Source organism: Sus scrofa, chromosome 16 (genome assembly GCF_054392235.1).
Source record: "Sus scrofa isolate SSC_HxYL_T2T_F1_AM1 chromosome 16, Sscrofa_HxYL_maternal_Yorkshire_Landrace_v2.0, whole genome shotgun sequence".
Lineage (NCBI taxonomy): Eukaryota > Metazoa > Chordata > Mammalia > Artiodactyla > Suidae > Sus > Sus scrofa.
This window is the reverse complement of record NC_139398.1, coordinates 77,779,955-77,795,938: the sequence shown is the minus strand read 5'-3', so window position 1 is coordinate 77,795,938 and position 15,984 is coordinate 77,779,955. Positions and strand designations below refer to the sequence as shown.

General features: G+C 37.7%; 1 protein-coding gene and 1 long non-coding RNA gene across 2 annotated transcripts in view; one reads left to right on the top strand and one right to left on the bottom strand.

The window, feature by feature from the left end:
* SOX30 (SRY-box transcription factor 30) overlaps positions 1–5,921 on the bottom strand; it is a 35,673-nt gene extending 29,752 nt beyond the window's left edge. The window contains exons 1-3 of the mRNA XM_003134105.6: positions 4,815–5,921; positions 2,710–2,949; positions 1,328–1,507 (exon numbers count right to left, since the gene is read on the bottom strand). Of these exons, the coding sequence (XP_003134153.2) occupies positions 1,328–1,507; positions 2,710–2,949; positions 4,815–5,814 (1,420 nt within the window). The 5' untranslated portion in view covers positions 5,815–5,921. The remainder of the gene's footprint in view (positions 1–1,327; positions 1,508–2,709; positions 2,950–4,814) is intronic.
* Positions 5,922–6,085: 164 nt separating this feature from the next.
* On the top strand, positions 6,086–13,734 carry LOC146395669 (uncharacterized). The gene is made up of 3 exons (XR_014830978.1): positions 6,086–6,215; positions 11,062–11,252; positions 11,390–13,734. It is a non-coding gene; the product is annotated as an uncharacterized LOC146395669 (long non-coding RNA).
* The last annotated feature ends 2,250 nt before the right edge of the window (positions 13,735–15,984 follow it).

Below are 15,984 nucleotides of genomic sequence, written 5' to 3'. Positions count from 1 at the left end.
ACAAAAGATCATTATTTTGCCTAAGATTTGATTACTTTGTATATGGCTCTGAAATGCTTCCTATAATTCTTCCTGTCATACTTATTTATATAAAATATCATGGGTGCAAGAGATCTTCCAATATCAGAGGAAAATCTTCCACTTTATACCTCCCCAAATCTTTGCTCATAATTGCATAACATTAATATATTGTATAAAACTGTCAGCCACCTCAAGTAAGAACATTGATAAATATGTTTCTGGGAAAAGAAAACCTATGGCATTTAACTGTGGATCGAATGACATGGAAGAGAGGTATTAGAAAAAAAGGGTAAAGAGAAGAAACATAGATTATAAAAGTACACATCATAAATAACAGAACAAGGTAAGTTAATGAAAGCATAATTAAGCTTAGACTGAAATACAAGATTAAGAGAGATACTATGGCATAGTGAAAGGTGAAAGTGCCTGACTGTGCTGGGAGAGAACAAGGTGACAGGATCAGTTTTCTGCATTTTTCTCTTCTGCCTAGACACCTTGAATGTGGCTTTGTTGCTATCCATTGCTATAATGACACAGAGGAAAACCAAAACTCAAAATGCATAAGGTCCTAATAAGGCAATCTTCAAGATATCTCAACTTCTCGAAACATCGGTCTGAGTAGATGGAAAGTGGAAAGAGCAGTAGTTTCAGGATAAGTGATAGTTAAGTAGTGAATGTACAAAGCTCTGCCTAAGAGATGACTAAAATAGGCTGTGGAAGAACAAACTAATGATGGATTGACCTAAAAGAAGGTCTTAAGACATTAGAGTCTCAATTTGGGGTCCTTAAAAGCAACAGACAGGAATGTTGAAAAGAGCTGATAACAGAGGAGAAATTTATGTAAAGATGATATAATGAACCAAATACTTGGTAGAAAATAGATTACTTGCATTGGTTTTGTAGAGCAGCAGGAAAATGGTCTTAACAGATCAGTCACCATTACTAGATTCCAGGACAGGATGTCTCATATCCCATCAGCAAGGCATTCTTTTATGCTGACAGTAAAAAGATGTTCCTATTTCCTATTGAATTACTTCAGCCATTTCCTGCATTATCTGCATAATCCATGGACTCATCCTCATTTGCTTAAAAGGTCTGACGCGGAACATTTGCTACTCTGGCAAATCAAGGGTTTTGATATCTACTGAAATTTTTCCATCTCTGATTGAATACTTTGCCTTTCTGATTTTTTTCCTTAATACTGTTTTCTGAATCTTTAAGCTAACAGAAACAAAATTGCAAGTTAAGAAGTAAAATTATCACACAGCCATTTAAAAAATTGTAATTTACAATAAAACCAACTCACCAACTGGATGAGTGATGGTGTTCTGTAGGCTGGGAATTACCACAGAGTAGGTAGGTGAGCGATAAGGATAAATTGTTGTAGGATTTGTAGAGATGATATTCTGTGTTGTACCAGAAAATACATTGGAAACACTTAGAGGGAAGCGTTTTCTCTTCCCTGGTCGAGGCTGATAAACCCAACCTATAAAAGAAGATAAACTATTTTTAATTCAAACATATGAATCCTATTTAGGCTTTAAGTAATTCTTTTCACATTAAAAGTCTAAAACCCTTCTAGGTCTTAATTATCTAAAGTATCTTTTCCACCCCTATGATACTATTTCCTGTGCATTTTATCATACATATATATCCATGTGGCTCCTAGCTAGTGGCCAATGTTGAAATCCATAATTCAAAGGAAGAACAAGGGCAAATGTCTTGTAACCTAAGACACATACTGAATTTGTAGTAAAATCAACAGTAAAGGCAATGAGTTTGAATCCCAAAGCTTTTTCTCCACCTATAAAACAATGTCCCAGTACGATACTATTTATTTCCTTCTGTTTCCTCACTTTCTATAAGATAAAATTGTCTATATTTTACAATGAGGTGGTTACTAATGACCAGTCACTATTTGTATGCCTCCTTCAGGAAGAATCACTCTCTTAGACTTGGCAGTCTCCAAGTCCACAAACCACCCAATCTCCTTTCAAACTCAGAAAAGTGGAGTTATGGCAATTGTAGTGATCTGCTGTGTAACCGGGCAAATCACTAGTCTCCTGTAACCGCTGCCTCTGACCACTCCCTCTAGAACGTCTCTGCTACTAGTATGGAAAAATTATTTTCCCACCATGCACAATATGTTGGGCATATACTGTGCTTTTACTCAAGCTTAGTATCAGTGTCCTCATTGCTGGGGAGAAAATCAGAATTTATTTTAAACAATATCATGAGGAGGATAAGCCGAGCAATCAGAAGGCAGGACTATGTTCTGATAAGCATATAATATTAAAATGGAGTATAGTGTTAATGCCTATAATGTGCACTGCATATTTTTTCTGTTGCTAGGATCTGAACACTTCATTTTCCAGCATATTTGAAAAATTATAGCCTAGAACTCCAGAGCTTTACCTTAAGTTTACATGTATATATTTAATCAAAACTGCAGTTAAACTGTATGTCCCAAGTTTGCATTAGTTTGCAAATATGAGAGCGACCTTTGTTCTGCTTAAGAAAACTCATGCCCGGTATCAGTTCAATCATTACTACAGTATTAGCCATTATTCTCTCTACTGTACATATGAAATTAGAAAAAAATTACAATCTCAACCTAACCTAATCTTTACCTAGACAAGTTAATTTAAAAGAAATTAGAAAGAGGCTTTGTTCATTTCATTTGATTACCAGGAAATTCCTCTCTGTGCTTTTCTTTAATCTTTTGTGCTTCATCATAATACGGTTTCTTTTGTTCTTCACTAAGTTTGTTCCATTCCAACCCAAGCTGGACACTGATTTCTGCATTGTTGGCTGCTGGGTTAGCTTTGGCTAGTGCTGGCCGGTGGATCCTTGCCCAAACCATAAATGCATTCATGGGTCGCTTCACATGACCATTTCTGTCCTTACTGAATGGAGTATCAGGTATTCCTATATGACAAAAATTAAGAGACTAAATTAATGGGCCATACACACACACACAATTTTAAAGTGAAGTGCATCTCCTTCATATTTACTTTTTAAATATCTGGAGAAAATAATACACTTCAATATAGCCAAAGAATTGCCAGTATTCCAGAATTCCTCATAACGCTTGAATTCAGCATTCTAACCTGTGGCTTAGAATGACTCTTTTCCTCAAAATGAGTAATATTGCTGAAGATATTGTAGAAGTAATATATTGAAGACACAGTAAACTGCTGGCTTATTACTTCTTTGAGTTATATTAGTACCTCTAACGATAGTTAACATTTAGTTTATTTCCCATTAAAAATATTCTATTACTGGGGAACCGGAACTATGACTTACTCATGAGTATAATCCTAGCACTAGGTGGGTATACCCTAAAAGTTTAAAGAACTCATTTACATGCTGCTGGAGTGTCCATTCCAACAAAGAAACTTCTTATAGTTACATTTCATTATTAAGGATAAGCACCTGCTAAGGTGGGTCATTAACACTAGTCCCATGTCCTGGGAGAAAAATAAGAGGAAAATAATAAAAGTTGACTTTCCGAATGTCACAGAGACAGCTGAAATTACAGTAAAGGGAAGATGGTTAAATTCATGTCTCTTACAAAATTCATCAAAAACAACTGTATATAAACTTAACATGTTGTTTCTTTCCATTTTAGGGTTAATACATAAAATTTTAAAATGCACAAAGGGTGAAATATGTATTATTTTAAAAGCTTTCCCTTTCTCTTCTTTACAAAATGACATCAAAGCTTAAAAACTAATGAAGAGAGGAGTTCCTGTTGTGGCTCAGTGGTAACGAACCTAATTAATATCCATGATAATGTTGGTTTGATCCCTGGCCTCGCTCAGTGGGTTAAGGATCTGGCATTGCTGTGAGCTGTGCTGTAGGTCGCAGACATCACTCAAATTGTATTGCTATGAGCTGTGGTATAGGCCGGTAGCTACAGCTCTGATTCGACCCCTAGCCTGGGAACTTCCATATGCTGCAGGTTTGGCCCTAAAAAGCAAAAACAAACAAAACAAACAAAAAAAAAACCCAAAAACTAATGAACAGAAAAAGCAAGAGGGTGCGGTGGGAAGGAAGAATCAGTAAAGAAAACAAGAACAAAAACAATATAAAAGCTCATGAAAATGTGAACTGAAGATTGACATGACATTCATTGGCATAGTATTCTGTGTGAATTAAATCTAGGTATCTATTTTGCAATAATGGGTAGAAATAAAAGACCTACTTATAATTGTTACTGCTGTAAGTATGGTCATTTCTTTGAAAAGTTTTTCTTATTTTATAGTATTCTCATTTTATTTCTATAAATCCTTAGCTTTTAGAATACTGTTACAATAAATTATACACTGCTTACTCCTAGAAAATTTTTTACTCTTCATTTTAAAGATAAATCACGTCTCAATCCAGTATAAACTCTTGTTTATTAACATTTTTCCATTAAATACTATTTGTTTCTTGATACACATAAAAATACTGAGCCACTATAATACAGTAAACTGTTGATTATTTCTTGCATATAAACTGAGCTTTATGTTACCAGCAAAGATATTTCTATTTTTGTGTGTAACCATTAGTCACATTTAAATCTCATCCTTCACTAGGCCTTAAAAGAGATTGTTTTTAATGTTTGGGTATCTTGAATGGTTAGTGTATTTTACTGGTATATGTACAAGTCAGAAGTGATACCTGGGAAGACTGCCCTGAATCCAAGATTTTATTTCTCTAGGTTAGGCTTCTCAACAGCTGACATGTCAGCTATGGGGCAATAGACGAAGTTTGAAAACCAGATTGATTCCCCTGCCGTCTAATACCTGCATCTGAGGGAAGCACGGTGAGCGGGACATCTTTGGTTTCAATTTTTACAGAAGGCTCCAGTAAGGACTGCATTTTAATAGGCACTGGTGTTAAGGGGACCTTGGTCAACCGTATCAGCTCTGAGGGTGGAGGTCCCTGAAATTGGATCCGAGCCCCAGGCGGTACGGTGTGAAGAGTCAAAGGGATCCTGAGGTCCTGTTGGTGGGGCCCAAAGGCACTAGACGGTTGGGTCAGGATGACATCCTTGCTGCCATGGACCAGACCATTGGACGCGGACTCTGTGCCAAGCCTGCAGTCGTCGCGGAGTCTCTCGGGCTCTTCCGTTTTGATGACTCCTTCTCTGAGGGCCGCTAAGCTTTTGCCTTCCCCGCCTTTCAGCGTGTAGCTCATGGCCTCCTCCGCCTCTAACTTGCCCTTCTCTTCCCCTCGGCTGCTGTCGAGGTCCGGCCCGGGGCCTTCCACCTTGGTAGCCCTGGAGACCTTAGGGCCTGCCTCAAAGACCCTCCGAGGCCCCACCGACGGATCCAAGCCGGGCCCCAACTCTTGCTTCTCCGCCTTAACGTGCAGGGTCCGGGGCTGCAACTCGGGCCTGCTGGGGGCGCCCTCGGACGCTGGCAGCGGTGGCGGCAGCAGAAGCAGCTCGGGCCTCAGCTGCAGCAGCCGCGCCTGCGCGGGTGAGGAGGCTGCGCCTTCTTCCCGGGTCTGAGGCAGTGGTGGCCCTGGGGGCAAAAGCAACACCTGCTCAGGCTTCACCTGCAGGAGCCGCCGTGCCGCGGGCTGTACGCTCGACGCCGGGGCCTCCCCGTACGACGAGGCCACGGTCGCAATGGCGGCCGCGCATGGGGCGGGCGGCGACGGAGAGGGCTCCACGGCCGCTGCCCTAAAAGAAACTCCCTCGACGGGCAGCGGGGGAGGAGCGGGGCGCAGCGGGCGCGGCGGGGTCGCCCGCGGCAGTTGGCGGGGCTGAGGCGGCGGCTCCGGCCTGGCTCTCTCCATGGGGGGAGGGGGACGTCCCGGCCTAGTCCCGGCCCGGATTGTGAGCTCAGCCGTTTGTTGGCGACCTTCCCCCTCCCCCTTTCAGTTAAGACCCTTCCAAGGCCTTTGCTACCCAGAACCCTACGCGGTTCAAAAAGCAGCCCTTCGTCTTGGCCTCGCCCAATCACAAGCGTCCCGTTATCCCTGGCCTGCCAATCACAGGCGCGTTCTCCAGCCTCTCCCGCCCTCTGCGCTCGCCTCGTGTCAAGCCCTCGAATCACTCGCGATGACCGGAGCACCAGCACGTGCTGCCCATTTTCCCCCTGTGACTTTCTCTCTCTTCCAGAGTTCTCTTCCGGCCGTTGTCCTTGGTTACCCCTCCCCCGCCCGGAGCACCCAACAATGGCGTTGCCCAGGAAACCGTAAGGTTCCAAGCCACTGACCTACTGGGGATAAAGTCGCGTGAGTCTTTCCACAGGAGCTAAGGATCTGAGCCTTTTGTGCGGGTTTTTGCTGTTACACAGCAGGTCCTGGCCTTCGTAGGGAATTTTGGATGTGTGCCAAGTGGAAAGGGGAAATTTTGCAACTTCTCAATAACCGCATTAGTTGATCTTGCAGGGAAGAAGAGTGTTCAACTTGTATGATCGCTCTGCTAAACTTTCCAATAATCACCACTCCTGTGGGCCCTACTTGCAAAATCCCAAATTTATCCACTTCTTTGGGTTTCTGCCGCCATTACTCTGTTCTCATCTTACGTCAGCTTTCACCTGGATACTGTTAAAGCTCTGTAAATAGGCTTCCTGCTTTTTACTTTTGCCCCACGCTTCAGCTGCCAGGAATCTTTCAAAATTACAAATCTAGTTCTGTCCACACCTGGCTCTCCAGAATCTTCTCATGGCTCTCCACGGGCCACACAATAAAAGTTTAATATTCCTGGCAAATATAAAGCCCCAAATGGCTTGAGCTCTAGTTCACCTCCTTGCCACTCTAGCCCTGGCTTCGTCTATGCTGCATCTTATTTTTTTCTCCTACTCCAAAGATGTTTGAATATGCCCTCACTTCTGTTTCTCCCTTGTGTCTCCTTAACGCCTCCCGCTCATATTTCAAATGCAGCTCAGCTAGGACTTCCTCAAAGACTTGTTCTCTGACTTAAAATCAAGTCAAATCTCATTTATGAACTCATACCTCTATCACTTCCTTTAAAGCTCTCACCACAATTCATATTTCTTTATGTAATTCTGCTGCCTCCCCCACTTTATTATATACTCCTCTGTGGGCAAACTGTTTTGTTCATTACTGAATCTCCAATGCAAATCAGAGCCTGGCATGTAAGACATTTAATCAATACTTGCTGGATGAATAAGGACGCCTAGTCTAATAATAAAATAGTAATAATCACTAGCTATATTAAGGGTTTACTTTGATGCTGAGCAGTGCTTTAAATCCTTTGTTTCCATTAAATATCACCAAGAAAAAGAGGAAAGAAATCTTCTATTAACATTTATTATATTTCTAACTGATATCCTGATTAAAATCTACAGATCTATCTTTAAGCGAAATGATTTGTGCCATGAAGACAAATTACCTGTCAAAGACTTGCCTCAGTTTTTTTTTTTTTTTTTTTTTTTTTTTTTGTATTTTGAGGGCTGCACCTGTGGCAAATGGAGGTTCCCAGGCTAGGGGTTGAATTGGAGCTGTAGCCGCTGGCCTACACCACAGCCACAGCAGTGCCAGATCCAAGCCTCATCTGCAACCTACACCATAGCTCATGACAACGTGGGATCCTTAACCCACTGAGCAAGGCCAGGGATCGAACCGGCAACCTCATGGTTCCTAGTCAGATTCATTTCCACTGCACCATGATGGGAACTCCCCTCAATTCTCTTTCTAATCTCCTGCTGTCAAATGTGGCAAATTGGGAGTTCCCACTGTGGTGCAATGGGTTAAGAATCCAACTGCAGTGACTCTGGTCCCTGCAGAGGCTTGGGTTTGATCCCTGGCCCTGTGCAGTGGGTTAAAGGATCTGATGTTGCTGCAGCTGCGGCTCAGATTCAGTCCTTGGCCCAGAACTCTCATATGTGATAGGTCTTGCTTTAAAAAAATATATATATATATATATATATGCATATATATATATATTTTTTTTTTTTTAAAATAGGATTCTTACACCTGCAAGTAGACAAGAGCAGTGGTTCTCACACTTTCAACTTAGGAACCATTATGTCCACAAAAATGATTGAAGATTCCAAAGAGCTTTTATTTATGTGTCTTTATCTGTCAGTATTTGCCATATTATAAGTAAAAAGTAAGGACATAGAAAATAGTTGTCAATTCATTTTAAATATCAATAATAAATCCATTGCGTGTTAACATGTTTTCATGATAAAAGTGTTTTCCCCCAAACCGGAAGAGTGGTGTTATGAATCTAGTATCTGACTTATTCAAAAAAACAAACTTCTGCATTCAATTGTTGTGATTCACGTCATATAGGCTCTAGAACATTTCAGTGTACACTCAGAATGTGAAGTAAAAGGCAAATATTGTCTAGGAATTATTATGAAAGTAGCATTAACCTAGCAGACACTGAGAGTCAGTCCCTGGACCACACTTTGAGACCCACTGACAAAAACAAAGACTAAGGAAAGAGGCAAATAAATAAATCATGTTAGTGTTGATTTTGTGCAAGACTAGTTCATATTCCAATCTAAATAAATAATGAAAAACAAGTGATGTGACAGTCCTCTGTCACAGTATATTGGGAGTATAGGGAGAAAGCAAGGGTTTTTTTTAATAAAACTTTACTTGGGTTTGATTTATATATCATGTTTACAATTAAATGTATGATTCAATGAGTTTTAAAATATTTATAGACTTATGTAATAATCACTAAAATCCATTTTCAGAACATTTTCATCACCTCCAAAAAGTTAGGGTAAGATAACTTTAAAAGTCCCCTTGTTCCCATTTGCTGTTTATATCTGCTCCTACCTTCAACCCTGGACAACCACTTATATGCTTTTTGCCCTATAATTTGACCTTTTTTAGAAATTTCATATAAATAGAATTACATAATATATAGGCTTATATGTCTGGCTTCTTTAACTTAGCATAATGTTTTTGAGATTCATCCCAGTTTAATGTATAAGTAGTTTTTTATTACAGAGTAGTATTGCATAGTATGGAAATACTAAATTATACATGGATATTTTATTCTAAGATGTCTACCAGTCATTTTCTTCATCCACTCACTGGTTGATGGGCATTTTTATTATTTATAGGTTTTGGCTATTATGAATATGATGTCCATTCATGTACAAATATTTGTGGGTACATAGATTTGCATCTTTCTTGGGTAGGCACCTAGGAGCTGAACTGCTAGGTTATGTGCAAGTTAATGTATAATGTTTTACAGAACTGCCAAACTGGTTTGCAAAATGAATCATTTTACATTTCTGCCTACAATATATGAGGATCCCAGTTCCTCTACCTCTTCTCTAACACCTAAATATTTTAAAAGCCTTTTAAATTTTGTTCATTCTATATAGTATATATGGAATATATATATATATGTAGTAGTGTATAGTAGTAAATAATTATGTTTTAGAACTACATTTCCACAATGAATAAAGATGTTGCACATCTCTTCATATGTTTAGTTGATATTTATGTATCTTCATTGCCTAGGTCTGTTAAAGGCTTCTTTTGCCTGCTATTTAGATTGGGTTATTGGTTTTCTTATTGCTAATTTTTAAGGATCCTTAATATATTCTGGATGTAAGTTCTTTATTAGAAATATGTTTTGAAAATATTTTATTCCAGCCCGTAGTTTATTTCACTCTTCCTTTCTCTCTCTCTTTTTTTTCTTCTTCCTTTTTTTTTTTTTTTTTTGCTGTAGCCATGGCATATGATGTGGAAGTTCGTGGGCCAAGGATCAAATGCATGCCACACCAGTGACCAGAGCCACTGCAGTGACAATGCTGGATCTTTAACCTGCTGCTCCGTAAGAGAGCTTCTCAAGTTAATTTTTACTCAAAGAAAGAATCTAGATTCTTACCTTACACCGTACAGTTGTTTCAGTACTATTTGCTGAAAAGACTAACCATTTCCCATTGAATTACCTTAGTATATTTGTTGAAAATTAATTGACAATATATGCATGACTTTATTTCTGCATTTTGTTCTGTTCCTTTGATTTATATCTGTCTTTATGTCAATACCACATTGTCTTGATTACTATATCTTTATGGTAATTTGGGGGGTTAGGTTATATAAGTTCTCATAGTTCTTTTTCAAAATCATATCAGCTAGTGTTGGTCCTTTGGATTTTCATATAAATTTTAGTTTTAGCCTATCATTTTTTTACCTAAAAAAGCAAGACTGCTGATTTAGATAAGAATTGTATTGAATCTATAGATAAGTTTTGGAAAAATAGACTTCTGAGCAATATTGAATCTTCATTTTGCAGATGTGGGATATATGTCTGCCTATTTCAGTCTCTAATGTTTCTTGACAACATAATTTTCAGTATATGGTTCTACACTTCTTTTGTTTTTTGTTTGTTTAGGCATTTTATTTATTTATTTGTTATTTCCCCAATACAATTTTCTTTCCTACTGTACAGCATGGTGACCCAGTTATACATACATGTAAACATTCTATTTTCACACATTATCATGCTCCATCGTAAGTGACTAGACATAATGGTTTCCAGTGCTATGCAGCAGGATCTCATTGCTAATCCATTCCATTCGTTTGTTAAATTTATTCTAAATATTTCAATTTTGGATGCTGTTATGAATGCAGTTGTTTTCTTAATTTCATTTCTAGTTGATTGTGTATTGATTTTATATTCGTTACCTCATCACATTGGCTAGAAGCTCTAGTCTAATGTACAATACAAGTGGTGAGAGTGGACATACTTGCCTTGTACCCAGTGTTAGAGGGAAAGCAATGTCTTTTTCTTTTTCCCTGTGCTCATGGCACACAGAAATTCCCAGGCCAGGGATCAAACCCATGCCACAGCAGTGACAATGCTGGATCCTTAACCTGCTGCACTGCAAGGAATCTCTGCAGTGTCTCTTATATTTATGCATGATGTTTACTATGGGTTTTATGTAGCTGCCTTTTATCAAATTAAGGAAGTTTCTTTCTATTCGTAGTTTGTTGAGAGCTTTATCATGAATGTTTGTTGGGTTTAATCAAATACTTTCTCTTTTTTAAAATTCACATCTAAATTTTTTCTTTTTTTATTCTTTTTGTCTTTTTTAGTGCCACACTTGTGCCGTATAGAAGTTCCTAGGCTGCCCTACACCACAGCCACAGCAACACCAGATCCAAGCCACATCTGTGACTTACGCTGGAGCTCACCGCAACGCCAGATCCTTTACTCACTGAGCAGGGCTGAGGATCAAACCTGCATCCTCATGGATTCTAGTCGGGTTCATAACCTCTGAGCCACAGTGAGAACTCCTAAAATTTTTCCTTTTAAATTTACATGGTTGCAAATGATTTGATTTGTGGTGTATTGTAAATATTGACATTTTATCAAAAGCTTTTTCTACATCCATTGAGATTATCATATTCTCCTTTGTTCCAGGGGTCTGCAACATTTTCCAGAAAGGGCCATATATTAAGTATTTCTAATTTTGTGAGCTATATGATCTCTGTTGCAACCAATCAACTGCTGTTGTAGCATGGAAGACCACATGTAAATGAGAAGGCATAATTGTGTTCCAATAAAACTTTATTTACAAAAATCAAATTCATGCCAGATTTGGACTGTAGGCTATAGTTTTCTGACCCCTGTTTTATTCTTTTAATACTATGTGTATTATTACATTAATTGATATTCAGATGTTAAACTGACATGCATTATTGGATGCACCCACTTGGTCATAATGTATACATTATTGGACCCAGTTGCTATTCTTTTAAGAATTTTAGCATTTATATTCATGGTAGGTGTTGATCTGTACTTTTTTTGTGACATCAAACTTTGCTACCAGGGTAAAATGATCTGGAAAGTGTTCCATTGACTTCTGGTTTTGAAAGGTTTTGTGTTGGACTGGTATTATTCGAATAGTTCCTTACATGTTGATAGAATTCACCAGTAAAGCCACCTGAAGCTACACTTCCCTTTGTAAGAAGATTTTTAAAGAACTCAATTAAATAATGTCTTTATTTGATATAGGTCTATTCAGGTTTTACATTTCTTTTGAAGTCAATTTTGTAACTTCTATGAATTTGAACATTTCAGCATAAGGTTGTTCATAATATTCCTTTATAATCTTTTAAATTTCTGTTCAGAGTATTTTTTCATTCCTAATTTTGATAGTCTGTATCTGTTCTCTTTTTTCTTGGTCATTTTATTAAAATTTTTATCAACTCCTTATCTTTTCCAAGAACCAACCTTAACTTCCACTGATTTTCTCAAGTATTTTGCTGTTTGTTTTTTTGTGTTTAAGATTTCTGATGTGATCTTTATTATTCCTTTCATTCTATTTACTTTGGGTTTGATTTGCTCTTTTTCTTTCTAGGTGAAAGCCTAGTTAATTGACTTTTTTAGGTTACTGATTTTAAATCTTGTTGTTTTTGTTTGTTTGTTTTTGCTTTTTAGGGCCACATGTGTGCCATATGGAAGTTCCCAGGCTAAGCATTGAATCAGAGCTACAGCTGCCAGCCTACACTACAGCCACAGCAATGCAGGATCTGAGCCAAGTCTGTGACCTACACCATGGCTCATGGCAGTGCCAGATCCTTAACCCACTAAGTAGGGCCAGGGATCAGACCCACATCCTCATGGATATTGGTTGTGTACATTACCACTGAGTCACAATGGGAACTCCCAAATCTTGTTTCCTTTCTAACAGAAGCATTTAAAGTTATAAATGTGTCTCCATGCACTGCTTTACCTACCTTCCATTAATTTTTCTGTGCCATGATTTTATATTCATTCGGTAAAAGGTATTTTCTAATTCTCAGGTGATTTCTTCTTTGACTTAGGGGTTATTTGGAAGCATGTTGTTTAATTTTTAGCTATGTGGAAATGTTCCAGATTTCCATCTGCTCTTTTTTTTAATTAATTTATTTATTTATTTATTTTTTTGTCTTTTTGTCTTTTCTAAGGCCGTACCCAGGGCATATGGAAGTTCCCAGGCTAGGGGTCGAATCTGAGCTGCAGCCGCCGGCCTCTGCCAGAGCCACAGCAACTCAGGATCTGAGCCGAGTCTGCAGCCTACACCACAGCTCACGGCAACGCCAGATCCTCAACCCACTGAGCAAGGCCAGGGACAGAACCCACAACCCCATGGTTCCTAGTCGGATTTGTTAACCACTGCGCCACGACAGGAACTCCTCTTGATTTCTAATTTAATTCTGTTGTGGTCAAAGAACATTCTTTGTATGACGTCAGTCCTTATAATTGTATTCTGACTTGTTCTGTCACCTTGTGTATATGGTCTATTCTATAGGATATTTCATGTGTACTTGAGAAGAATGTATATTCTACTCTTGTTGAGTAGAGTGTTCTAGCTGTTGGATAGAACTCAAGCATTCTCTATCCCTCTGACTTGCTTCTTCTGATATTATCTATTAGTATTAGCAATTATTGAGAAATATTGAAATATTCAACTATAATAACTCAGGGGTCTATTTCTCCTTTAGTTTTGTCAATTTTTTGCTTCACCTATTTTGGGGATCTCTTGTTATATTCAAGTATGTTTGTAATTATTGTATCTTTTTGATGAATTGAACTTTTTGTCATTAGGAACTATCCCTCTATGTCTCCAGTGATACTTCTTGTATTACAATCTATTTTAATATAGCCTCTCCAGCTTTCTTATGATTACTGTTTGCTTGGTATAGCTTTCCTATCCTATTACATTTGATGTTTTGTATTTTAAATATAAAGTGTTTCTCCTATAAACAGAATATGCTTTTAAATTCCATCTCATCATTCTGCCTATTAATTGGAGTTTTTAGTCCAGTGCAACTTAATGTAATTACTGATATGCTTAGGATTATATCTGTCATTTTGGAATTGGTTTTCTACATGCCTTTTATTCTTTTGTTTCTCATATACTGTTTCCTTTGATTATGTAAATATTTTTAGTAGACCATTTTAATTCCTTTGTTGATTTTTTTAGGTGAGTTTATGAGGTTTACTTAGTGTGTATGGGTGTGGGAGTATATGTGTGCAGACTCACATGTGCATGCTTTTTGGCTCACAGTAGTAACCTTTAACATATCACAGTGTTCTGCAGGTCCATACTGACTTAATTCTGATAAAATATGGCAACACGTCACCAGCAGAACTCCATTTCCTCCTCCTTCCTTTTTGCTGTTATTATCATATACGTTACAGCTACATGTGTTATATACAAAATAATAGAGTAATATGTTTATTACTTTAAACACACTTGTGATTTTCAAAGAAACTAAAAGGGAAAAATTATGCAGTCTTTTATATTTACTGATACATTTACTATTTCCCGTGTTCTTCTTTCCTTTCCACAGATCCAAATTATTATCAAGCATCATTTCCTTTATTTTTTTAAAGGATGATTTCCTATAGTATTTATTGGAAGGTGGGTCTGCTAACAACAGCTTCTCTCAATTTTTGTTTATCTTCAAATATCTTTATTTCACCTTCATCTTTGACGGCTAGTTTAATTGCATGTAGAATTCATGATTGACTTGTTTATTTTTTTTATTTCAGCACCTTGAAGATGTCATTCCACTGAGAAGTCAGCTAGTGATTATACTTTTGTTTCCTCCATACATGATGAGTCATTTTTCTTTTATATCTTTCACAGTTATTTGTTTTTGGTTTTCAAGGGTTTGACCATAATGAGTCATAATGGATCTCTTTATATTTATCCTGCTTGGGATTTGTTGAGATTCTTGGATCAATATGTTTTGTCTTAAATCATATTTGGAAAGGTTCCAGCCATTATTTCTTCTTGTATTTTTTTCTACCCATTGCCTTTCTCTTCTTCTATGTGGACTCATATTAATACGTGTTGGAACCCTTGCCATTATCCTGTAAGTCTCTGATGCTCTGTTCATTTTTCTTCAATCCTTTTATCTATATTCTTGGATTGGATCATTGCTATTAATCCATCTTCAAGCTTGATGATTCTTTCTTTGACCATCTCAATTCTACTTTTGAGTTATCTAGTGAAATTTTCATTTCAAATGTAGTACTTGTTAACTTGAACTTAAAATTTTAATAGCATCTATTTATTAAGATTTCCTATTTTGTTTATCATACTTTTCTTTAATTCCTTGAACATATTCATAATAGCTTCTTTGAACTTTTTACTGGCTAAATCCAATATCTGGACCTTATAGTAAGTTTCTGTTCCCAGAAAGCTATCTTTTAATTTGCTGATATAGACTCTTGCTTTTTTCTCCATCTCCCATGGAAGGGCCTCAATAGTAATTGTCAAATAACAGAGGCTCTTAATTTCAGTAGTTGGTTCCTTGACAGTTTGTAAGGCATAGCAGGAGGTGTTGTTTGTTTACCTAATGATGGAAATCTGTCAGTAGTCATTTCCATCAGATTCCTTGTAGTAGGTTAGGTACTATACCCTAAAATTCATGTTCAAAACATCACAATGTGACCTAATTTGGAAATAGTATTTTTGGAGATGTAATTATATTGTACTGGATTTGAGTGAATCTTAAATCCAGTGACTAGTGTCATAAAAGGAGGAGAGGCACAGAGAGACACACAGAAAAGATGATGAAAAGATGGAAACAGAGATTGGAAGGATGCTTTTACAAGCCAAGAAATGCCAAGGATTGCTGAGAGTCACCAGTAGCTAGGAAGAAGCATTGAACAGTTTTTCCCTCAGAGCCTTCAGAAGGAACCAATCTGCCCATACATTGATTTTAAGGTGCTAGTCTCCAGAACCGTGAGAGAATACATTTCTGTCGTTTTAAGCCACTTAGTTTGTGATACTTTGTTATAGTAAACAGCCCTTGGAAACTAAAGTATTCCCTTTTCTTTTCTTTTCTTTTCTTTTCCTTTTCTTTTCTTTTCTTTTCTTAGTAGAGACTGTGTAACATAAAGTAAGTACTGGGAATGGTTTTCTGCAGCTGCTACCATCTACTGACTAAGGCCTAGAGGAGAGTTTCCATTCACTGATTTACTTATTATTCATTCAACAGATATTTACTGAACTCCTA